The sequence below is a fragment of the Schistocerca americana genome, chromosome 8 (assembly GCF_021461395.2).
Source record: "Schistocerca americana isolate TAMUIC-IGC-003095 chromosome 8, iqSchAmer2.1, whole genome shotgun sequence".
Classification (NCBI taxonomy): Eukaryota; Metazoa; Arthropoda; class Insecta; order Orthoptera; family Acrididae; genus Schistocerca; species Schistocerca americana.
This window is the reverse complement of record NC_060126.1, coordinates 467,162,942-467,188,549: the sequence shown is the minus strand read 5'-3', so window position 1 is coordinate 467,188,549 and position 25,608 is coordinate 467,162,942. Positions and strand designations below refer to the sequence as shown.

The following is a 25,608-nucleotide window of genomic DNA, read 5'->3' as shown; positions in this document are numbered from 1 at the left end:
GACAATAAGGTAATAGGTAATACCACCAGATTTGGGGTACATCCTTGCTCCATATCATGCTTCTGACACTCTTCCGAAATGCAATATTTGGCAATACAATCTGACAGTCAGTGACAAAAACATAGCATCATAACAAGTTTTCAGTTCCTAGTGCTGTGAAGTGTGAAAAACAAAAACCTAAATGGCAATTATAAGAAGAGGAACAGTGCCAAAAATGGAACTAAAGCACAACATGCAGAAAATCATCCACAGAACCTTAAGTAGACTTTAAAATATTACTATGCCACAGAAAAATCAACCACCAGAATGGTTTATAACCTATGTATACATTCCCCCAAAATGTAAACCAAGTAGTAAAAATATGTACATATTCCAGGCCACTGAAGATGTCTTGCAAAGAATGAAGGAAAACGCATATGGCACGAAAATTGTGTTTCGTTCAGTTGCAGTTAGATGGTCAACAAGTAAAAATTAACAATGCATTGTAATTCTTCCCTATATTTATCTTAACACTGGCTTAAACGAGGACAAATAGAATACTATGTACCAGAGGGTTAAAATCATGGAAGCAGTTTTTTGCAGATCTCGGTACCGCAATCATGGTCCTGTTATCAACATTTCAAATGAAATAGAGTTTAGAGCAATAAATCTTAGCTGGGCATGTGTAGAGAAACAATTTGAAATTACTGGAATCATATGTGATGTAATGAAACTTATCTGAGTATGTATTTGCCATTCCCCTGACTCAGATGAAAAAACATTTTTAGATAATTTAGACAGTTTACTCTGCCACATAACAAAGTGGAAACAATATTTAACTATAATTGGGGGAGACTTCAATTTAAACTATGATATAACATATGACAAACCCGGTGTAAATAAGTTACTAAATATGCTAAGGAAGCACAATTTCCTTTCATGTCAATTCAGAACTGACAAGACTAAATGCGTGTTTAGGTAATGTTTTTGTCAATTGTGCTCATGATATGAACTCCACCGGTGTAAAGGAATCTGATTTCTCAGACCACTCCATGTAAACAGTAGAGTTAAGACACTGTTGAGCACTTTTTAATATACATGTGAAAGCTTTTAGAAACAATGTTTTATTAATTAATCAGTATGTGTATAACAAAAACTACAAACCCCAGTACACATAATAACCACCGAGTAAATGCAACACAATGGAGTAAACAAAAAAACTATCAATATCAATTTACAGATGAATGGAAAAACTGGCATAAGCCAACCTTGGGAAATATTAGTTTGGATTCTATAGAAATGTTGGAACATGTGAGGCAATACTGACCCTATGGCTTATCTTAGAAAATAGATTAAGGAACGATAAACCTATGTTTCTAGCATTTGTAGACTTTGAGAAAGCTTTTGACAATGTTGACTGGAATACGCTCTTTCAAATTCTGAAGGTGGCAGGGGTCAAAACAGGGAGCGAAAGGCTGTTTACAATTTGTACAGAAAACAGAAGGCAGTTACAAGAGTCAAGGGGCACGAAAGGGAAGCAGTGGTTGAGGAGGGAGTGGGGCAGGGTAGTAGCCTATCTCCAATGTTATTCAATCTGTATATTGCACAAGCAGTAAAGGAAATGAAAAAAAAAAATTGGAGTAGGAATTAAAATCCATGGAGAAAAAATAAAAACTCTGAGGTTTGCCGATGACATTGCAATTCTGTCAGAGAGCAAAGAACCTGGAAGGGCAGTTGAACAGAATGGACAGTGTCTTGAAAGGAGGATATAAAATGAACATCAACAAAAGAAAAATGAGGATAATGGAATGTAGTTGAATTAAATCAGATGATGCTGAGGGAATTAGGTTAGGAAATGATACACTTAAAGTAGTAGATGAGTTTTGCTATTTGGGGAGCAAAATAACTGATGGTGGTTGAAGTAGGGAGGATATAAAATGTAGACTGGGTATGGCAAGGAAAGCATTTCTGAAGTAGAGAAATTTGTTGATGTCAAGCATAGATTTAGGGGTCAGGAAATATTTTCTGAGAGTACTTTTATGGAGTGTAGCAATGTACAGAAGTGAAACATGGACAATAAACAGTTTAGACAAGAATAGAATAGAAGCTTTCGAAACGTGGTGCTACAGAAGAATGCTGGGAAGAGGAATTTGTGGCACAACTTGACTAGAAGAAAGGATTGGTTGGAAGGACACATTCCGAGGCATCAAGGGATCATCAATTTAGTATTGGAGGAAAGTGCAAAGGGTAAAAAAATCATAGAGGGAGACCAAGGCATGAATACACTAAACAGATTCAGAAGGATTTAGGTTGCAGTAGTTACTCAGAGATGAAGAAGCTTGTACAGGATAGAGCAGCACAAACGGCTACATTAAACTAGTCTCTGGACTGAAGACCACAACAACAACAAGATTACTTTACATATCACAACATGTCCCCTGAAACTGACATCTACACACAGTACGAAGTCTAAGTGTATAGTCACTCCTTCACTTATTTCACAAGACTACAGTTTCTTACACATGGTTCATGTATGGCATTGCTAAGTGGTTTTGTGAAAGCATTCGCTAACATTTCTTCAAAAACCAGATGTTCAACATTAATAACCCCTGACTCAACATGCCTTGTTATAAAATGATACTTTATAGCTCTATGCTTTGATCTAGAGTTTTTCACTGGATTCTTGGCTAACTGAATGGCTCCTCTATTATCACAATACACTGTAAATTGCTTTATGACATTGCTTGGATCTACCTCAAAAATAAGTTGTTTTAACCACAGTAAATCTTGAACAGTTGATGCCAAGGCCATATACTCAGCTTCATAGTTTTTTGTTTTCTACTAGACCACTAAATTAAAGAGTTTTGCAATTTTATGTATGAACCAGTTACTGTGTCTGTCATTGATTTTATTTCCCCAACCTGCATCACTGAAGGCCATTATTTCTCTGTTGCCATCTCTAGAAAATTTTAGCTTGTAATCCATAGTCTAGTACCTTCCGCCATGGGAGTTGAACACGTGGCAGAACAAATGGACGTGGTCAGCCCATAGAGGGTTTCGGGGGCTATTCTGCGCAGCGGCTCTCATGCAGCGAGGGCACCACCACTAAGCCACGTGCCGACAGTGGCCAATAGCCACTCCCTCCGGTTTTGTATATAGGGACCCGCTCTGCCCTAGTCCAGCCAGTCTGGTACTCATTCTGGATTTCGTTTCTATCTCGGCGGTACTGCGTTCTGGTCATTGCGCGTTGTTGACATTTGCCTGGCTCTGGTTCTGAGTGGATTTATGTTTGGTGTTTGGTGTTGTGGTTTCCACAAGCCTCCGTTCTTATCTCTTCCTTGTTGTGTCGCTCATAGTCGGTTGTGGTTGGTTGTTGTCAGTTGTCGTTGGTCTGTCGTCCCACTCGTCCTGTGTTTACCCAGTGGTGCGTGCTTCACCGCCGGTGGCTTCCCCACCTGGCGGCTCCGGTCTGCAGCCCAAGGTGTTCCCACTGTTGGTTGTGGTCACTACATTTGGCGACAAGGTAAACGGAACGTAGGAGTATGGAAGAGAAATTACTCACTCGCTTAGAGCAACAGCAGCAGCTCATGCGACAGCAGCAGTAGCAGTTGGAGGTCTTACAGACCTCTCTGCAGTTGCTCTTGGACAGGGTCAATAAGCGGGATTCCCTCCCACCTCTTTCCCCAGGTGCCCCGATTTCAGACACGTTCCCACGTCCGCCGTTGTTCCCACCATTCAACGACGCCAACGAGGATTGGGAAACGTACCTGCATCGTCTGAAGCAACATTTCACGGCCTTTGAGGTGTCGGATGACTCTCTGCAGTGGTCGTTTTTCTTGCCTTGGGGCTTACCGGACACGTTTTTCTTGCTCCGCAAGTTGGCACCATTGGCCGACCCCATGGCTCTCTCCTTTCACGAGATCTGTGTGTTGCTAACTAACTATTATTCCCAGCGATACCACGTGGTTGCGTCTCGCTTAGAATTCCATCAATACCACAAGCAGCCGGGTCAGTCCTACCGTTCCTGGGTGACAGATTTGCAAGGCCTCAGCCGCAAATGCAACTTCACGTGCACCAATCAACAGTGCAAGGCATCATATGCAGATTCGTTAATTTGGGATATGGTCGTTCAACTGGCGCCTGATCCAGAGGTCCGCACTGTGGCGTTAAAGTTGGACAACCCCTTGTTGGAAGACATTCTGCGTATTGCCCATTCCTTCGAAATTGCTCAAGCGGCGAACGAACAACTCATGGCGCGGCCCCAGGTGGCAGCGGTCGAGTCCACTTCCCGCTCCACTCCTTATCGCCGTCGACGGGGTGCGGTCTCCAGAGGGCACCACCATCAAGATTCCTTGCTGTCTGACGTCTCTATGGCGTCCGAACTGCCGGTCGCCCCTCGACGTCGGCTGCGTGGCCCCCTCCCTTCGTGCCCCCAGTGCTTCTCGGCCCACACTCGAGCTGACTGTCCCCATCGCTGGAAGACCTGTTTGTTCTGTGAGAAAGAGTGCCACCTTCGATCTGTCTGTCGTAGCCACTCGATCTGCCCCCGTCCCGCCCCTGCGGGCCAACAGGAGGCCGTCCATGCTTCACACGCAGTTGCCCCTCGGACCGACACATTGGCTCGAAAGTTATTCCTCACCCTACGCATCTTTAACGAGGATGTCCGTTTCCAGGTCGATATGGGGGCCACAGTTTCTTTGGTCAATCTGACGATGTATGCACGTCTCGGGTCTCCAGAATTGTCCCCACCCTCGCGGCGGTTGATCGCCTACGGCGACGGTTCCATCTCTCTCCGTGGGCAGTTTTCTGTTATGGCCATCTACAAAAACGTTCCCCGGCCCCTTGCCCTATTTGTGGTGGACCACCTGTCTGCTTCGGACATTTTTGGGCTAGATGCGTTTACACAGTTTGGCTTTTCCATTCAAGACGAAGTGCAGTTCGTTTCAACTACGGTTCCATTTCAGGACCTAGACGATCTGTCCGCGTCCTTTTCCTCCCTGTTTTCAGCAGCCCTGGGCTGCGCTTCCGATTTCCAGGCACACATCACTTTACTGCCGAATGCATGGGCTCGCTTTTGTCGGGCTCGGCCTATTCCGGTAGCTTTGCGTGCAGCCGTCAAGCAGGAACTCGATTGGCTTCAGGCTGTGGGGGCTCTCGAGCCAGTACAATCGAGTGCCTGGGCAACTCCCTTAGTGGTCATCAAGAAACCCAATGGATTGCTTCGTTTTTGTGGGGATTTTGAGGCTACGGTCAACGCTCAGTCTTTGGTCGAAACTTATCCCATTCCTCGACAGGAAGACCTTCTCGCTAAACTGGCAGGTGGCGAGTACTTTTCTAAGATTGATCTGGCAGAAGCCTATCACCAATTGCCGTTGGATGAGGAATCGCAGGCCATCGTCGTCATCAACACGCCTTTCGGTCTCCATAAATACAAGTGTCTTCCGTTTGGCATTTCCTCTGCCCCTGCGATTTTCCAGCGGTATCTCGAGCAACTCACGCAACCAATACCGGCTTGTGTCAATTAGCTCGATGATATCTTAGTCATGGGGCGCACGCGCCAGGAACATCTCGGCAACCTCAGTTCCTTATTCCACGCCCTGCAGGCTGTGGGTTTACGTTGTTGACTGGAGAAGTGCAGTTCTTTTCAACCGGAAGTGGAGTACGTAGGATATTGGCTCAGTAAAGATGGCATTCACCCTTCGGACTGCAATGTCGCAGCCATCGATGCCCTTCCCCATCCACAAAACTTATCCGAACTCCAGGTATTTTTGGGGAAAGTCAATTATTACTTGAAGTTCTTACCCCAAGCTGCCCATGTCGCGCATCCCCTAAATCGCCTGTGTCGCAGAGGGTTACCTTACACGTGGGCTTCTGCCTGCGATCAGGCTTTCACCCGCCTGAAGGCGATGCTAAAATCTGCCCCTTGCCTGATGCCTTTCTCTCCGGATCGTCCCTTGGTGGTGGCGGCCTATGCCTCAGCGTACGGGATTGGGGCAGTCCTGGCACACAGGAATGAGGATGGGTCGGAACAACCTGTGGCATATGCATCAAAAACGTTAACCCCTGCGCAAAGGAATTACTCTCAGATCGAAAAGCAGGCTCTTGTCATTATTTTTGCAGTTCAGAAATTTCACATTTACCTGTTTGGGGTGCAGTTCACCCTCCTCATGGATCACAAGCCGTTAGTGTCGCTTTTCGGGCCCCATTCGCACCTCCCAGAATGGACGGCTCAGCACCTTCAGTGCTGGGCGTTGTTCTTGCGTAATTACACTTACACCATCCGCTATAAGCCCACCAGTCGATACACTAATGCTGATGCCTTGTCACATCTCCCAGCAGGACCCAATCCGGCGTTCGACCAGCAGGAAGTCCTGTGCTTCCACATCGACTCTGCCCGCCGGGAGACTCTCGATGGCTTTCCTCTGATGGCCATGCAAATCGCCGCTTCCACACACAGGGACCCCATCCTGTGGCAAGTCCCCCGCTATGTGACCCATGGTTGGCCTCCCTACCTTACCCGACGTTTGAAAACTGACTTCAGCCCGTGGCGTCACATCTCACACAGACTTTCGGTGATGGAGGATGTCCTCCTGTTGTCCACGGACTCGGACGCCCATCGGGTGATCAACCCTCCGGACTTACGCCACCGTGTCCTGCACTTATTTCACCGCGGACACTGGGGGATGTCTCGCATGAAGGCGTTGGCTCGACGACATGTCTATTGGCCAGGGATCAATGGAGACATTGAGCACATGGTCTGTGTTTGCACAGTGTGTGTGCGCCATCAAGCTAGTCCTCCACAATCTTTCGTGCCCTGGCCAACACCCAGCAAACCCTGGGAAAGGATCCATCTCGATTTTGCAGGCCCCTTCTTAGGCTCCATGTGGCTCCTCATCATTGATGCCTATTCCAGATAACCATATGTGGTTCGCATGGCGTCCACCACCACTGATGCCACCCTCACCTCCTTGGCCCAGGTGTTGGCCATTGAAGGCCTTCCTCAGACGTTGGTCACAGATAACGGGCCACAATTCACGGCGTCCTCATTCCAGACCTTCTGCTCCGCTAACGGTATCAAACACATTCGCTCTCCCCCCTTCCATCCTTCATCCAATGGTGTGGTGGAATGCCTGGTCTGCACTTTCAAACAGCAGCTGATGAAATCAGTGGAGCCGTCCGCCACCACCTCGGCCATCATCGTGTTTCTAACTACCTACCGCACTACAGCGGTGGCCGGTCATAGTCCTGCCAAACTCCTTCACGGGCGACAACCTCGGACCCTCCTACACCTCCTGACACCATCCCCTTCTGGGCCCCGCTCCCACCCCTCCCGGTGCTACGCCACGGGCATGGCCGTGTGGGCCCGCTCCTATGGCGGCACACCTGCATGAACGCCCGCTACAGTGACAGCGGCTCATGGGCGGCGAGTGACGACCGTACAGACACGCAGAGGGCTCGAGCGTCACCACCATAACCAGCTCCACCCTCGGGCCCCTGCCTTGATTCCTCCCCCACCGCCTTCCCTGCTTCCCAGTGCAGACACGTCCCTCGAGGTGGAGCCCTTCCCTTCAACCTCCATCTCCTCGCCGGCTCTGCAGACACCCCTTCCGCCTCGCCGGGGTATAGAGACGGCCATTGACCTCCTGCCATCTAATGACACCTTGATGGATGCCGCAGACAGTCTGCCCTCCCCTTCCCCAGTGGTCCCTCCGGCCGTCTCACAACCTGTGCCCTCATTCCGCCCGCCTCGGCATCGTCCGGTGCATTTCCGCCCCTATGCACCAATTTCGGGGGGGAGGGATCTAGTACCTTCCGCTGCGGAGGTCGAACACACGGCAGAACAAATGGACGCGGTCAGCCCATAGAGGGCTCCGCCTCCGCGGCAGCTATTCCGCGCAGCGGCTCTCACACAGCGAGGGCGCCATCACTAAGCCACGTGCAGACAGCAGCCAATAGCCGCTCCCTCCGGTTTCATATATAGGGACCCGCTCTGCCCTAGTCCAGCCAGTCTGGTACTCACTCTGGATTTCGTTTCTATCTCGGCGGTACTGCGTTCTGGTCGTTGCGCGTTGTTGACATATGCATAACTCTGGTTCCGAGTGGATTTACGTTTGGTGTTTGGTGTTGTGGTTTCCACAAGCCTCCGTTGTGTATCTCTTCCTTGTTGTGTCGCTCATAGTCGGTCGTGGTCTGTTGTTGTCAGTTGTTGTTGGTCTGTCGTCCGACTCATCCTGTGTTTACCCGGTGGTGCGTGCTCCACCACCAGCGGCTTCCCCGCCTGGCGTCTCCTGTCCGCAGCCGAAGGCGTTCCCGCTGTTGATTGTGGTTACTACACATAGTTCCCTTTAAATATCTAAACAATATTTTTACTGGCAACCTATGAATCTTTTTAAAGTAATGATTATATCTGCTCAGGAGATTTACAGCGAAACACATATCAGGTCTGATTCATCTGCTTCAAAGTCAAAACTAAGTTCAAGTGGTGTTGAGATCAGCTTGGATTCACTCATTCCAAATTTCTCCAGAACTTTTTTTGCATAGGATTTCTTGGATATCCAAATTTTTCCTTTACCATGATCCCATGTAATTTTCATGCCTAGGCACTGGCGTATCTGTCCTAAATCTTTCATTTCAAGAAATCTCTTCAAAGAACTTTTGAATTGGTCCAAAACACTTCTGTTATTTGAGAATAATAACATATCATTGACATATAACGCTATGATGACTAGTTTGGTTCCATCTCTGTGAAAATAGATACATGGATCAGTGTTTGATCTGTTCAGTTTCAGTTTTCTTAACACCTCATCAATTTTTTGATTCCAGTTGTTACCAGCCTGTTAGAGTCCATAAACAGCTATCTTCAGCCCCAATACTTTTCCAAGAGTTGCAAAATTTACTGGTGGAAAGACATAAATTTCTTCCTTTAAGTGTCCATAGAGATAAGCAGTAGTGATGTCAACATGGTCAATCTCCAGCTCTTTTTCGAGCTGCCATAGACAAGAGATATCTAATAGATACATGCTTGACCAATGGTGCCAAGGTTTCCTGATAATCAACACCTTGAACTTGAGTGCATCCTTTTACCACTAGGCATGCCTTAAATGCCTGGTTTACTGCTAGTCCCAGGTTTTATTTTTAACACCCACTTAGTCTTGAGTGCTCTGTCCCCCCTAGGTAGCTCTAATTCTTCAAATGTGTTATTACGAACTAGAGATGAAAATTCTTTCTTCATTGCCTTTTCCCATTTTTCATTATTTGTCTCTTCCAAAGCTTCTTTGACATCAATGTCTTCACCTGGAAGTTCTTCTTTCAAATAGTAAGTAATGTGATCAGGCATGCCTCGGGTTTTGGTTTTCTGTTTGACCTTTGAGCTTGGTTTTGATTCTCATGACGCTTGTCTTGAGTTTCAGTTTGTACTGAATCACTGTCAAAGGCATAAAAAGGTTGATTATCACTGTCATTTGATTTAACTACTTCAGTTTGTGAAGTATTGACGTCCTGAAGAACCGTTTCTTGTTCCAATCATAAGGCATTTATAGTCTTAGGTTCCTCTGTCTTCGAACTTGAAAAACTCTCATCCTCAAGGAAATTTACATCCCTGCTGACAACTGCCTGGCCAGTCTCCCTATTGATGAAATGATAGCCTTTGGTTGCCTGACACTAGCCTACAAATGTCAACTTCTGTGACTTCTTATCCCACTTCTTGCGATGTGAACCATTGCACTGCAGCCAAAAATTCCCAGATGTGGTAAACAATGCTTTCTCCTATGCCAAAGTTCATATGGCACCTTATTTCTGAGTGTAACAATATTAGGAAAATATTATGAAAAGGAAAGTAGACACACACAACCAACTGGTTTCAGTTGCCTGAGACTGCAGTCATGTGTGTGAATTGAATTCGTGCGTGCACACGTCTGTGCGTGTGTGTGTGTGTGTGTGTGTGTGTGTGTATTGTTGACAAAGGCCTTAATGGCCAAAAGCCTTATTTATTTGTGACAGTCTTTCTGTTGTACCTATCTGCGACTCAGCATCTCTACTATATAGTGGGTGGCTCCTTTCCTTTTCATAATATTGTTACATTCTATCCTGGATTATCTCCAAGTGTAGTGGATGGTGAACAATTTGACAGGTATGTAGCTGTAGACACAGCTTCAGCCCATACTCCTTTGGTAGGTTAGTATCGAACTTCATAGTATGAGCCTTTTCAACCAATGTTCTGTTAGCTCTCCTGGCAGCACCATTTTGCTGTGGACTGTAACATACTGTAAGCTGGTGGATGATACTCTCAGAAGCCAGAAATCCTTTTATTTCATCGTTGACATACTCCTTTCCGCTGTCAGACTGCAACTTCTTGATATTCCTGCCTGTCTACACCTCCACCATGGCTTTGAATTTTTTAAATATATGTGTTACCTCAGATTTTTTCTTCAAGAAATAAACAAACTTGAGTCTTGAAAAATCATCAATAAATGTGAGAGAATATTGATTTCCACCAACAGACGATGTCTCCATTTGCCCACACAAATCAGAATGTACTAAGTCTAAGATGTGTTTGGAATACCTTTTTGCTAGGTTTGAATGGAAGATGTGTTTTCCTATAATGCACAACTCACAGGGATCCTTAGCCACAATATCTTCATTTAGTCCTGTTGAAACCTTTGGCAAATTCAGCATATTTTTGTGATTCATATGTCCTAGTCTGTGATGCCATAAGAATCCACTATCTCTTGTATAGTAGCATTGTTTCAGTTCACTTGTATTTAAACAATAGATGCAATTCTTAGGCAATGCTTTGGCAATTAGTTCACCTTCTGCATTGTAGATGAAGCCACCTTTTTTGTTAAAAGTCACTTTATGCCCTTTGCTTACAATTTTACTAACTGAGAGCAAATTTACACATGAGTTTGGGATATGAATAATGACAGATGCTTCTACTTCTACTGTTATATCACCAGTATAGAAGGTCAGATCAACACATCCAGTAGTCTCTGCTATGAAGCCATCACCACCCACACTGGTCACTGAGCTATTACATAGCTTGACATTGTGAAGCTTCCTTCCATCATTAGTAATGTGAGTCAAGGCACAGGAATCTAAATACCACATATCCTCTCTGTGAAACCATTTGCCATCAACAGCAAGAAAATCTTCTTTTGTTTTGTCTGTTTCCTAAATAAATATCCTCATTATTTTTTTAAGAGCTTCCTCCTTTTCGTCCTTGCTAGAACAATAATTAGCAATACAATTCGGTTTACTGCACTTGTAGCATTTAATAATGCATTTAGTCGGCCTCTTCTTATTTGTACACAGAGCAGATTCTTCATTTCCATTTGTGTCTTTGGGTTTGATGTCTTGTAGCAGTTTCGCTTTAATAGAATCTCCCGTGATATGTGTGCCACTGTTATCAAGTGTCATGATCATAGACTGAAAATGTTCAGGTAATCCAGCCAGGAGCAAAGTTCCTATCCATTCTTCATTCACCACAGACTTCATTTCATTTAAATTAAATGCAGTCATTATTATACGATCACAGCAGTCATTTACCGACTTGCATTTATCTAATTTGGTAGTGATTAATGATCTAAGCAATCCCACTCTACATGTGAGTCCTCAGTATTCAAATGCCTTTTCTAAGGCCATCCAGGCTTCTGCTGCTGTCTTTGTGTCTCTTACATGGGAATAATTAATCCTGTTGATGAAAAGTGTAATCCAGAAATGTGCCTTTTTGACTCTCTTCTTCCAAGAATTGTCCCATTTCGTCGGATCTGAAGGAGCATTTTCAACAAATCCCACAATTCGTCATGGACCAAATACACCTTCATGGCAAATTTCAATGTCAAGTAATTTTCATGTCCAGTCAACTTTTCAACCACTGGAAGTCCAATTGAGATTGTACCATTCATTTTTAGCTTTGAATGAGAGAAAAAATATCAGCAGTTTGCATGCAAGAATGATCAGTTGGCAAAGTATGAATGATTAACAAACACGTAACTTCTGAACCAACTCAGGATTTCCGTGGACGACTTCAATTTTAACATTTATAAAACCTTATCTTCACACCTGTGCTGGGTCCATAAACATTTGTTGGGCATTTTTTTAATATACACATGAAAGCTTTCTGAAACAATGTTTTATTAATTGATCAATATGTGATTAACAACAACTACACCCCAGACCACATAATAACCACTGAGTAATTATAACACAATGGAGTTAAAAAAATGTCTATATCAATTTACATGTCTTAACAGACACTTCATACGAGGTGATGGAAACAAGGCTGCATGAAAGTTATCAGATTCCAATGCACAAACAATTTATGAAACATTCCACAACTACTTAATAGGTACGTTAAAAGCTAATATTGTTCCAAAGAAATAATTTAAAAAATAAGCTACTGCTGTTAAAATGCCTTGGCAAAGCAAATAATTCTAATCAAATTAAGGACATTCATATAACCATTAACAAACTGTATAAGAAAGAGCTACAATAGGCTAAACAAAGATACAACACAGTGCCATTAACATATTCTATAAACTTTTTTCTCATAGAAGCAGTTTTTCCTGATCCTCTCAAACTATCCAAGGTGACTCCAGTCTTTAAGAAGGGCAGCAAATCAGATCCAGCAAGCTATAGGCCAATTTCACTAATTCCAGTAATAAAAGTTTAAAACTCGTCAAATCATACCTTAATAAAAGGAAGCAAGTAGTGCGTTCAGGAAGTCATCTGTCAAACACACTAGGGCTTCAACACAGGGTGCTACAGTGATCTAAATTAGGACCACTTCAATTCCTTGTACATATAAACAACTTACCAAGGTACAGAGATGTAAAGACAAATATGTATGCAGATGATAAATTTTTCTGTCTATAAACTATGTATTTGATAACCTTGCTAGAAGTATGAATTTGCCAAAAGAAAATGCAGTATCATGGTTTAATGTGAATGGTCTACTTTTAAATGAGAAATAGATTGAGACTATGTGGTTGAGTCTAACAAAGACTGTAAAAATAGAAAAACAAAATGCAAAATTTTTAGGTATCATACTTGGCAATAAACTAACATGGAACTCTCATGTGGAACACATAGTAGTTAGGCTGTCACGAGTTATATTACAGCTGAACAGACTTACGTGCTGTGTGACATCTGAATATGTAAGGACAGCATTCTTTGCTTTTTTTCAATATGTTTTAGGGTATGAGTTAATACTCCGGGGCAACACAAAAAAAGTATGAAATTCTGTTGATCCAGAAGAAAGCAATCAGATTAATGGCAAAGGTAGATTAATAGGATACATAGTAAACGATTGTTCATTGAATACAGAATATTAACAGTTATTAATCTATATATTCTGGATTGTGTTAACCATATACTTGTTGAACTACCAAATTTAGGTGTAACAAATCAAAGGTATGACTACAGTACAAAAATCTGTACTTCTCTCCTCTTGCTACAAAACAGATTAACAAAAACTAACAATAGTCATATGTACATGGAAATTAAAATATGTAATAAATTGTCTAAACATACCTCAAGCATGCGAGTCAAAGTATTTAAGGAAAAGTTACACAACTTCTCATTAACTAACTCATTCTATTCATTAGAAGAATTTTTAGAAATCCCAATATCAACTTAAATATGGAAAAATTTATAAAATTAATAGGTTAAGTGAACTGACAAAGTCTATTGTACACAATAATGCTGAATGACTAATAAAGAATCTGAATCTGTATATGGTTGGTATATCTTGACACAGGTAATCTGCTTAATCCAAAAAATGTTTTAATTAATATTAATGGATAGGAACACTGATGCAAACACATTAATAACTTATAAGATACATTGACCTGTAAGATCTTTTAACTGTTCTGAACAGAGCAAATATTATGATTCTCCTTTCCAAAATGTTGTTTCCATCCAAGAACAGTTAGCGATATTACATGTGAACAAAAAAGATATACACTTAGACATTTTAGAAGAAATGGAGATTTTTGTGTCAAGACAGAACAACGCTGATGGTGAATTTCTCATCTGGTGTTTGCTGTACTGCCTTCCTGAAATCCTACTAATGCCTGGCACTTAGCTGCAGTATCCAAATGCTGTCATGTGCCATCCTCTCCATCCTAGCATGTTATGTGGAATTGGTACCCTAACAGCTAAACAACTTACCAAAAACAATGCCACCTAGATGTGCATCTCACATTCATTTTTAATAATGAATATAAATGAAAGATTACTTTATTTCACTTAACCCACAATGTCCTTGTTTAGTGTATTCAGATGACATAAACACTATTCAAAAAATTTAAATTATAAATACATCATGCAAACACAATAGAGAGACTTACATTGCACAAAAAACTTGTCAATTTCAATGAAGAGGCGTCTCTGGTCACGAAGCAACATTGGAAGACCCCTTTCATCAAACTTTGGTGCCATGAAAATTCTCACAGTACCTATTCTTGGAGGTCCATTGTTATCAACCTAAAAAAATTAATAGAAACATTTAAAATTAAATGCAGGGTTGATAGCTTCTGGAACAATGGGCTCCTTCTTCATGGAGGAAAGATGAATTGCTTGGTGGAGTATGGAAAGTGAAGAGGAATAAGTCACACAGATAAGACAAAAGTATCAACAGGACTAGGAGTTTGAAGATAGCTAATTAGTAAGTACTGCACCAGTTTCACTTCAGAGTGATAGGAAGAATGATGCAAGAAGTCAAGATAGGTTAGAAGAGGAAAAGAAAATGAAAGATGAAAAGAATACCATAGCTTAAGAATATAAAGAAAGAAAAAAAGGGAAAGAGGGAGGGGAAGCAAAGAGAGGGGAAAAACAAAGAAGTACTGCTATAATGTGCGGGAGAAAGCATAAAGAATGAAACAGCATAAATTTCTAATAAAACACCATAAAGAAATAGGAGGGGAGGGGGGGGGGGGGGCTCAGGCTAATGAGATTAAGTTTAGGAGTGTGAGAGAATGTATGGATGGCAAGTCCTCATCTCTTGAGTTCAGGGAAGCTAGTGCTGATTGAGGGTGGGGGGGGGGGGGGGTAGGAGGGGTTGCGGGGGTGGGGGGGTGATGCAAATGGCCAACATGTTACAGCAGGCACCCAGATCCTTGGAGCAGAGCATAGAGCATGGTGAAAAACTAAGTAATGGATATCACAAGCAAATGGTTCTTCCATGTCCATTAATGCATGCTGTCAACTGGCTGTCTCTGTACAGAAAGCTATATAGCAAATCCCTCAAACAAAAAAATGGTTGCACTACATTTAATGTTGTAAATGGTGGTGGCTTCTGCATTGATACAAGTATTTTCATGGGAATGACTGCAGAGGTAGGAACTTTGGGGATAGAGGTGGTGGTTTGTGAATATCTCACAGTTTAACAAGGACATAGTCTGAGTTAGGAGGGTAACAGATGGCAGGTGGTGTGGAGAATAATAGTGGGAGATGGTTTCATTTCAGGACTGCACTTCAGAAAGACATAGCCCTTGTGGGTTAATCTGCTGAGACAATTAAGGCCTGGGTGTGCTTGGGTAATTGGAGGGAGGGAGGGGGGAGGAAGAGGAGGGAGGGATAGGGTATCACCTGCCCCTTAAAGCTAATGAGAGAGAGCAAGAGAAAGAGAAGTGGAGGGAAGGGGCAACTACCTGGGAGGTTAACTGAATTCTGATGCAAGTCTCTTTGACATGGAAGTGAGCATCTGGGAAATAGAGCAAGCTCGAAGCTTTCCCTCTGCTCTTATGGCACTCCTAGTAATAACTACATTTATTTCTCTTTCCTAAGTTCCATTTAAATATAGTTATCCACAATGAATATATGTAGTGTGTACCCAAATCTGTAAAAATTTTATTCAGACTATATGTTTTGTAAAGTCAGTATCAGGAGTTAATTGTCAATATAACAAAACCAATTGAAATAAATTTAATTTGAAACTTCCTGGCAGATTAAAACTGTGTGCCCGACCGAGACTCGAACTCGGGACCTTTGCCTTTCGCGGGCAAGTGCTCTACGAACTGAGCTACCGAAGCACGACTCACGCCCGGAACTCACAGCTTTACTTCTGCCAGTACCTCGTCTCCTACCTTCCAAACTTTACAGAAGCTCTCCTGCGAACCTTGCAGAACTAGCACTCCTGAAAGAAAGGATATTGCGGAGACATGGCTTAGCCACAGCCTGGGGGATGTTTCCAGAATGAGATTTTCACTCTGCAGCGGAGTGTGCACTGATATGAAACTTCCTGGCAGATTAAAACTGTGTGCCCGACCGAGACTCGAACTCAGGACCTTTGCCTTTCGCGGGCAAGTGCTCTACGAACTGAGCTACCAAAGCACGACTCACGCCCGGTACTCACAGCTTTACTTCTGCCAGTACCTCATCTCCTACCTTCCAAACTTTACAGAAGCTCTCCTACGAACCTTGCAGAACTAGCACTCCTGAAAGAAAGGATATAGCGGAGACATGGCTTAGCCACAGCCTGGGGGATGTTTCCAGAATGAGATTTTCACTCTGCAGCGGAGTGTGTGCTGATATGAAACTTCCTGGCAGATTAAAACTGTGTGCCCGACCGAGACTCGAACTCGGGACCTTTGCCTTTCGCGGGCAAGTGCTCTACGAACTCAGCTATCGAAGCACGACTCACGCCCAGTACTCACAGCTTTACTTCTGCCAGTACCTCGTCTCCTACCTTCCAAACTTTACAGAAGCTCTCCTGCGAACCTTGCAGAACTAGCACTCCTGAAAGAAAGGATATAGTGGAGACATGGCTTAGCCACAGCCTGGGGGATGTTTCCAGAATGAGATTTTCACTCTGCAGTGGAGTGTGCACTGATATGAAACTTCCTGGCAGATTAAAACTGTGTGCCCGACCGAGACTCGAACTCGGGACCTTTGCCATTCGCGTGCAAGTGCTCTACGAACTGAGCTACCAAAGCACGACTCACGCCCGGTACTCACAGCTTTACTTCTGCCAGTACCTCGTCTCCTACCTTCCAAACTTTACAGAAGCTCTCCTGCGAACCTTGCAGAACTAGCACTCCTGAAAGAAAGGATATAGCGGAGACATGGCTTAGCCACAGCCTGGGGGATGTTTCCAGAATGAGATTTTCACTCTGCAGCGGAGTGTGCGCTGATATGAAACTTCCTGGCAGATTAAAACTGTGTGCCCGACCGAGACTCGAACTTTCTTTCAGGAGTGCTAATTCTGCAAGGTTCACAGGAGAGCTTCTGTAAAGTTTGGAAGGTAGGAGACGAGGTACTGGCAGAAGTAAAGCTGTGAGTACCGGGCGTGAGTCGTGCTTCGGTAGCTCAGTTCGTAGAGCACTTGCCCGCGAAAGGCAAAGGTCCCGAGTTCGAGTCTCGGTCGGGCACACAGTTTTAATCTGCCAGGAAGTTTCATATCAGCGCACACTCCACTGCAGAGTGAAAATCTCATTCTGGAAACATCCCCCAGGCTGTGGCTAAGCCATGTCTCCGCAATATCCTTTCTTTCAGGAGTGCTAGTTCTGCAAGGTTCGCAGGAGAGCTTCTGTAAAGTTTGGAAGGTAGGAGACGAGGTACTGGCAGAAGTAAAGGTGTGAGTACCGGGCATGAGTCGTGCTTCGGTAGCTCAGTTCGTAGAGCACTTGCCCGCGAAAGGCAAAGGTCCCGAGTTCGAGTCTCGGTCGGGCACACAGTTTTAATCTGCCAGGAAGTTTCATATCAGTGCACACTCCGCTGCAGAGTGAAAATCTCATTCTGTAAATTTAATTTCTTTACCAATTGAAATAAATTTAATTTCTTTACCAGCTTCGAGCACTTAGTGCCCTTCTTCGGAAGGATATACTTATTGCATTGTTTGCGAGTGTCAACTATAATACATATACAGCACAATTCTATGGTCTGTACAAAATTACAGTAGTATATTTAGGTTTACTGAAAACTATGTTAATGTAGGATAACTAATAATTGATAATAGCAAATTTTGAGTGCGCTAATCCATAATTTTGTAAACATTGATGTATACCACTAGTAAGCTGTGACTCCAGACTTTATTGTAACGTGTTTTCATTTTCCCGAAGATAATTAATTTAACACATAGTTAATATTAAAGTCAGGGAACACCCAAAACTACTGTTGCCTATACCTGCTCAATTCCCAAGTTCGACACAATACTTTTGTCGTCCTACATTTTCTGGACCAAATGACATCCATCATTAATCAATTAAGTCACTAATTAAGAATTTGCATAAGTTACAATAATTTGTAATACTGTATTCCCAAATAGGTAATTCGCAGGATAGACACACAAAATAGTTATGTATTTTTTTTAGTTTGTTAACTAACACATAATTATGTACACCGGATTATTGCCTCAATATTTAGCTCATCAGCTTTAGTAAATTTCAGCACAGAAGTTTTAGGAAAAATTATGTAGTTTCCAAAATTTCATAATATTTTTACACCAGTTTATTAACACCCTTCCCTCTCAAAAATCATCAGCCTGACACCCCACACCCGTACGACTGAGTCTCTGTGTTGGTGTTCATGATTATGTAATGGATTTGGAGCCTAGAAAAAGTTTAATGGAAGTTTTATTTTTTCATACTAAATTCTCCAGTGAGAAAAATAAAAGTTGGTCCACCATAATATCTGGAACAATTCACTTGTCCTTGTCAGTTCTTTTGTCAACAACATGTATGTGTGAAATATCTATGGGAAATTCTTTGTTTATTGCAAACATAAACAATGTTCACCAAACTATACTTTGTAAATATTTTTGTTCTGTGCCACACTAATTGTTTATGGTGACTTCAGCTGTCTGTTTCTATAAACAGTGATTTATGAAATGAGGAGAGCCAAAGTAAGTATTCCCACTAAAACTATCACTGGATAGTGGTCTAGCTTCTTTCTTTTTAAGTATGAATGGAAGCATTAGAGGTGTTTTTATAGTCAGTTTAAAGATAATAAAAGTGTGCCAACATGGAACTAAAAAACAGTGGTGTTGCATTCATTATTGTATAACATCTTTCAATGCTCAAAAGTTTTCAGTGTTGAGATGATGACCTGGAGGCAGAGGTGCTACTGGGAATAAGAAGATGAGACCAAAACCAGGTTATTACTGCTTCACGTAGTTTTGTCCTAGGAAAAGGGCTCAGGAAATTTTTTTAATAGGGAACAGGAGTTAAAAACTTAATATAATGTTATTGTCACTATTGACTTTTATTATACACGGAAACCTTTACCAAAGAGAGTGAATATAACATTTAGCATAAATATCAGAAATGGTACAGGTAACTAACTAAAAATATTGCAAAAGTTTAATTGGACTTTCTCTGTATAACAGGCCAACTATGAAAACTGTGGCAGTACTCAAAAATGCTACGATAAAAATACAGCCTTCACTATGGACTATACTACTTCCCTTATCTAGATATAAGTAAATATTCTGTTTCAAAACTATATTGTAGCCTAATGGTTGAGGTGTGTGAGAGATTTAGAAATTTTAACACAAGTTATGAAACAAGCTTAGCATCATTGTAAGCTAAGAATGAAAATTTATGAGGTAAAAGAAACAGCACCAAAAGAGATAACACGTGACTATGGACTGCCTCACACAAGTAACTATTGTACAACTAATAACAAAATCAATATTAAATTTGACAAGTAGCCCACATTATCCTTGAAGTATTTTTGTTATAAAGCACTTACCAAAAATCGAGTGACAAACGGTGCATGTTGCAAATGAGTGAACCGAACTAGTACCGAGCCTCTTGGTGCGAAATCCAATCCTCTTGAAAGATCTATATCATTTTGTTGCCAGAATGTGAGAAATTCATTCTTTGATACATTCTGTGACATAACTTCCACAGCAGCAACTCGAACTCCATCAAAGTTGAGCTGCATGTTACAAAATAAAAAAGCTGTTACAACAATGGAACATGACAAATCCCATATCATTGTACATGATAAAACGGGTGCTCAATAAACTAAACTAAACTAAACTAAACTAAACCATGTAACACAGTATTACAGTAACCAGGAATTTTGTTTATCTAACTACTACTGAGATGCCCTACTTGATTTTTCTGTTTAGTTTTTGCTCTTTTACAGGAACAACATAATGGATAAATAATTATTGGCAGAGTGAGGGAGTAATGATAAGATACAGTTGTTACACAGAAATATCAAAATGGATTCCTGGGTGCTGAAACTCCACAGACCTTTTCTAGAGCAGGAAAGAAAAAGTGAGGGATGAACTTCTGCATCCTCAGAAATTTATTCAGTAATATCACAATCACAAAATGCTATACAGACAATAAAACTAAACCACTGTGTTTCAATATGAGATGTGTAGGTTTACTAGCAGTCTCCAGCATAAAATGGGCATTTTTTTCTTAAATAAAAGTTAACAGGTCAAACATTACAATTTCATTTATTGCTTTATGAACAATTTAAGCTTATGCTATTCAGTGCAGAGTTATTTGATTTAATCACTATGTCAATTCTGAGCCTGAAGTTTATGATAGCTGTGATTCTTCCTTGCCTACATTTTCAATTGAGACATTGCAGAGATTTAACATTTATTGGACACTAACTGACACTATCTAAAGTAGTCCAAATTATACAAAAGTGGAATGTATGGACATCAAGACTAATTCAGCCAAAATATGTACAACATATGTTTATTGCAACATTTTGATCATATAACTCGTGTGTTGGTGCACAGCCTACAAGGAGATGTACAAAGTAATTTTCTCCCTAAATCATATAACAATCTTTGGTATTGTTGTTACTTCAGTTCACCTGAAGTCTAAACAAAAATAAATAAAACTTTGCAATTTGATACTGACCACACCTTTAGCTGTCAAGAATCTATAAGCAAGCTGCGGAAAACATAATTTAATATAATTGGATAGGTACTAAATCTACTCACCAAGAAGCAGCAGGTGAACACACATATAAATAGAGTTTTAAGTATGCAGGCTTTTGGAGCCAGTGGCTCCTTCTTCTGGCAGAAGGGCGGAAGGGGAAGGGAGACTGTGAAGGAAAAGGACTGGAGAGGTTTAGGTGAAGAGTTAGAGTTTGGATCAGGGGAGGCCTACTGGACAGGATGAGAAGGAAAGGAGTCTTTTTTTCTATCCAATTACATTATTTATATCTTAAGAACATTAATTAGTGTCTTTTATATCTTTACTGCATCTGTTGCATAGGCTCACACTTAAAATCTCATCTGATAAGCATGCTCTTATGCAATATTTGCATCAATTGCTTTATAGGCTGCTAAGGGTTCTCTGAAGAGAGCTCTTGGGCACTTGGAACAACTTCAATGAAATTTCAAGTATGATAAGAAGTTTGTTTAGAGTTGACAGCCATCCTGGTGAAGGCATTCGAATATCATTATTCTCTTGCTCATTTTGGATGTGTGCCTATTTGTGATAACATAGCAAGTTTGCATAATCTAAATAATAAATGTCTAATACTAGAAGAGATACAATCCAAAACTTATAAGAGTTTTGGTAGAGCAGTTAGGATGACTTCCTTTAGTTTATCTAAAGACTGTCTGATTACTGAATTTCAATGGTGGCAAACGAAATATTGTAGTTAATTTTTTTTCATTCTTTGGTTGTGAATATTACTTGTAAACCCCTGAAGGAAAGAATTATATTCCCTTCTTTACAGGTAAGGGGGTATATGCCTAAGAAGTGTGCTAGTTAAGAAAATGGCAGTACATGAAGGGGTGCACTTGAAGAATCATGGGGGCTGGTTGTAATATACTAACCCCAAAAGTTAACGACTATATTAACATTCAAAACAGGCTAATACCTCTTAATCGAAGAGGGTCTAGACTGGATGGATCATGGATGGCTGGCAACCTTTGTTTGACATCATTCAACGGTGTGGGAAAAACGCTTCAATGGCGTGCTTCGCAATTGGCCTAGTAGTCCTGGCACACACTGCACATCACTGCAGTATTTGCACTAGACTGCATACAGTATTCCAACTGCTGATACCAGGGAGATGAATTGGGCATCTGGCATCAGACTCTGTACTCCTGTAGGCAGTAGAACTACCTCAAGAAGATGCAGCTCAGGAAGGTGGCGTGGAAAAAATGCAGCAGCACTCATCTCTTTAAAAGGATCGTGACAGGACAACAGCAATGAGTGCAGGATAAGTGTTCTGTGGTTCACGCATACCCTGGCAAAGTGTGGTGGACAGCAACACAGATCATGTGGTGTTGCAAGGGCAAGCTGCCAAATGCACGGCCAGGGATGCTGCCTCGTCAGAGCGGAACAAGAGGCTGGTCGAGTGATGGTTTGACATGCCCAGCATCCAGAAAGCATGGCCGTCTTAAGTTCTCCGTACAGCAGAAGCAACCAGCGAGGGTGGTGTGTGGCTGGTTTCTGGTCTATGCAGCCTGTCATCTTCTGCTACAGATGGAGGCAAGGGAAGAAGTCACCACATAGTTCGCTCCTTTTGAGAGTAAAACACCGGTGTCAACTGTGCAGAGGGATGCTTGAAGGTGACTGACAATGCTTGCTGTGGGGCATGCATGGGTTGTTGCTGGTGTGCTCATGCTATGGTTTCCAGTGAAAGCAGGGGCAGGGGCAGATCCTGCACATGGTGTAGGGAGCATGAGAAGTAGTGTCACTGCTCTAATGGTGCAGGTGCTAGTGGCAGTGGTGATGACACTCTGTTGAGCATGGCGGGCACCTGTGAGGGGGAAACAAGGGGGGTAGGGGGGTAGTGTGGTGGCGGCATCAGGGTCCCAGGTACTGGGAGGTGTGTCACTCATGTAGTCAGTTGGTGGTGGACCAGAGGCAGCGTCAGCTGGTGGTGTGTCGGACATGGTGCCAGGGGTGGCATCAGCCAGTGGCACATCAGGAACACCAGAGAGGACGGTGTTGGCCTGCATTGTATCGGGCGCATTGTTGATGGAGCTGTGGCTAGATCCAATAGTAGATAAGGGTAACTCTATCTCGAAGGTGCTGAGCTCATTGGTTGGAGGGGGCTCTAGGATGTAGGCTGGCTTGAGCCTATCAGTGGAGATGGTTGTCATGACCCATTCAGATGAATGGGGAATGTGTTGTCCCCACGTTGAAACATTGTGGGCCCAAATACTGAGGGCGTATTGGCGGTTGGTATGCATCCACCCGATGCATGACATGTGTGCATGCTGTGAAGTCATGGAGGATGAAGGTATGATGCACATTCTTCCACTGCAGTGGTGTGCTGGCCGTTGTGGCTGAGCGGTTCTCAGCGCTTCAGTCTGGGACCGTGCGACCGCTACAGTTGCAGGTTCGAATCCTGCCTCAGGCATGGATGTGTGTGATGTCCTTAGGTTAAATAGGTTTAAGTAGTTCTAAGTTCTAGGGGACTGATGACCTCAGATGTCCCATAGTGCTCAGAGCCATTTGAACCATTTTTTTGCAGTGGTGTTGGCCGCAGTTGGGCCATGTGGACCTGGATCTGCTGTACAAGACCTGGGATGATGCTGTCAGGAAGGAGTGGGGTCACTTCCAAAAACACGCTGGAGTGGCAAATGGCTGTCCATATACCAGATCAGCAGCCAAAGTTCCCAAGTAAGTTTTGCGTGTGATCTAGAGGCTGGAACTACTGGGGCAGGGCAGCAGACCATTCAGAAAAATAGCATGTGAGGGTAGCTTTAAGTGTGGGGTGGAACTGCTCCACCATGCCATTAGCTGCAGGGTGGTATCTGATGGTATTGTGAAAATTGGAGCCAGAGGTGGCTGCCAGAGATCAGAAGAGGGCCAAGCTGAAGTAGTGCCTCGAGAATTTTGGGGAAAATTCTAGAGACACTCGGTCTTCCACCATCTCAAACACTCAATAATTTAAGTATGAGTGTCGGAGAGTGGAAATGTGTCTACCGTGCCACCAGTTTTTGTGTGTGCAGGATGGACATGTATCGGGAGAATACTGCAATCATGTTTGTCGAAGTATGTTAAATTATATCCTATTAAGAAAGCAAATACACCAACCGTGATTCACTGTCTGCAACAATACTTTCTCGAGGTAGGTAAACCAAAATGATTTCTTACAGACAATGGGCCACAATTTTTCAGTAATGAATTTAAATAATTTTTAGTGTGGGAAACCGTTCATCAAGTACTAATATCCAACTATAAACAGTCTTCCAATCCACGTGAAAAGGTTATGAAAGAAGTTGGGAAATTATACTGCACCTATCGCCATGAAAAACATACGTCATGGGAATTGATAGTAAAGACTTTGAGCTTATTTTAAATGAATTACTGCATTTATCAACTGAATTAACACCTTTGGAAGTAATAGGCCAACCCGTTGTGGGAGAACCTCTTATTAAATGTTTTACTTGGCCAGAACAACCTATTGTTGATGACAAATTTAATCAAACAATAGTTTCTAAGAACTTGGTTGAAAGGGCACGACAATGAGTAAGTAGACAAAACAAAAAAGCTATTGAACCACAATACAAGGTCAATGACCTGGTTCTAGTGAAACAGCATCTTCAGAGCTCTGCCCTGAAGAAGGAGACACGTAAATTTTTCCAAAAGTATGAAGGACCTTACCGAGTACAAGTGGTGATACATCCCAAAGCCTTAGCTTTAGTAGGTCCTATAACAGGATCAGAAAAAGGAAAATACAATGTTAAAGACATAAAGTTGTATATCTCCCAGGAATGTTAACATTCTGTGTTAATGAGCGGAGTGATGACCTAGTTGTTTTCGGTGTTTATTCTGTGCTATTTTTTCCTGCACCGAATTCCCTTCAAATCTTAAACTATTTTGTAATCTATTCTTGGATTCTTAAATTATCCTATAATTTTAGCACATAGAAAACTGGATATGACAGCATAGAAGAAAACTTAAGAGAATCACAGATAACAATGATATCAAAACATGAAATGAAATGAATAAAATATTATTTGAGTGAAAGGTATAATATGATGACACTATTTAAACTCAGTAATGTCTAGATGACATAAAATAAACACAGTATTTTATGTGTGTATAAAATATAATGTAAATTGATTAACTAAACAACTACTTGATTGTAGTGTATAATTTTCTATTTTTATAGGACATTTTTACCTTTTATGAGGTGTGATGTAAAGCAGAGGGTTTGTATTAGTTTTGGAAGTGGTGGGTAGTGTAAATACAAACATGGCTAACATAGAACAGACACCACACCTTCCAAATGACCCTCGCAAACAAGTGTGACTGATTCTTCACCATTTGCCATTCCATAGGGGTTTCTAAGATTTTCTTTGGGGACTTCAAAGGTGAAGGTGAGAATGTCCATTCTGTAGGAGACGTTTAACACCATACCTCCTCCGGCTTCTCACTCAAGTACTGGCGAAGTAGGGATCCTGTGGAAGGGGGGTGGTGGGTTTCCTGTCTTTGGGGTTATCTTCTTTCTCTTCTTAGATCTTAGCAACCATTTCTACTTTTTCCTTTCTTACTTCTCATCTGACTACTGGTCTATCTTTCCCTCTTTACATATATCTAAAAACAAAGATGATGTGACTTACCAAACGAAAGTGCTGGCAGGTCGATAGACACACAAACAAACACAAACATACACACAAAATTCGAGCTTTCGCAACCTAAGGTTGCTTCATCAGGAAAGAGGGAAGGAGAGGGAAAGACG

At 42.3% G+C, this 25,608-nt stretch overlaps 1 protein-coding gene across 1 annotated transcript in view; it reads right to left on the bottom strand.

The window, feature by feature from the left end:
• Positions 1-25,608, bottom strand: part of LOC124545236 (phenoloxidase 2-like) — a 261,009-nt gene that overhangs the window by 58,206 nt on the left and 177,195 nt on the right. Inside the window, exons 10-11 of the mRNA XM_047124106.1 lie at positions 19,669-19,857; positions 14,328-14,463 (exon numbers count right to left, since the gene is read on the bottom strand). Coding sequence (XP_046980062.1) covers positions 14,328-14,463; positions 19,669-19,857 — 325 coding nt within the window. The remainder of the gene's footprint in view (positions 1-14,327; positions 14,464-19,668; positions 19,858-25,608) is intronic.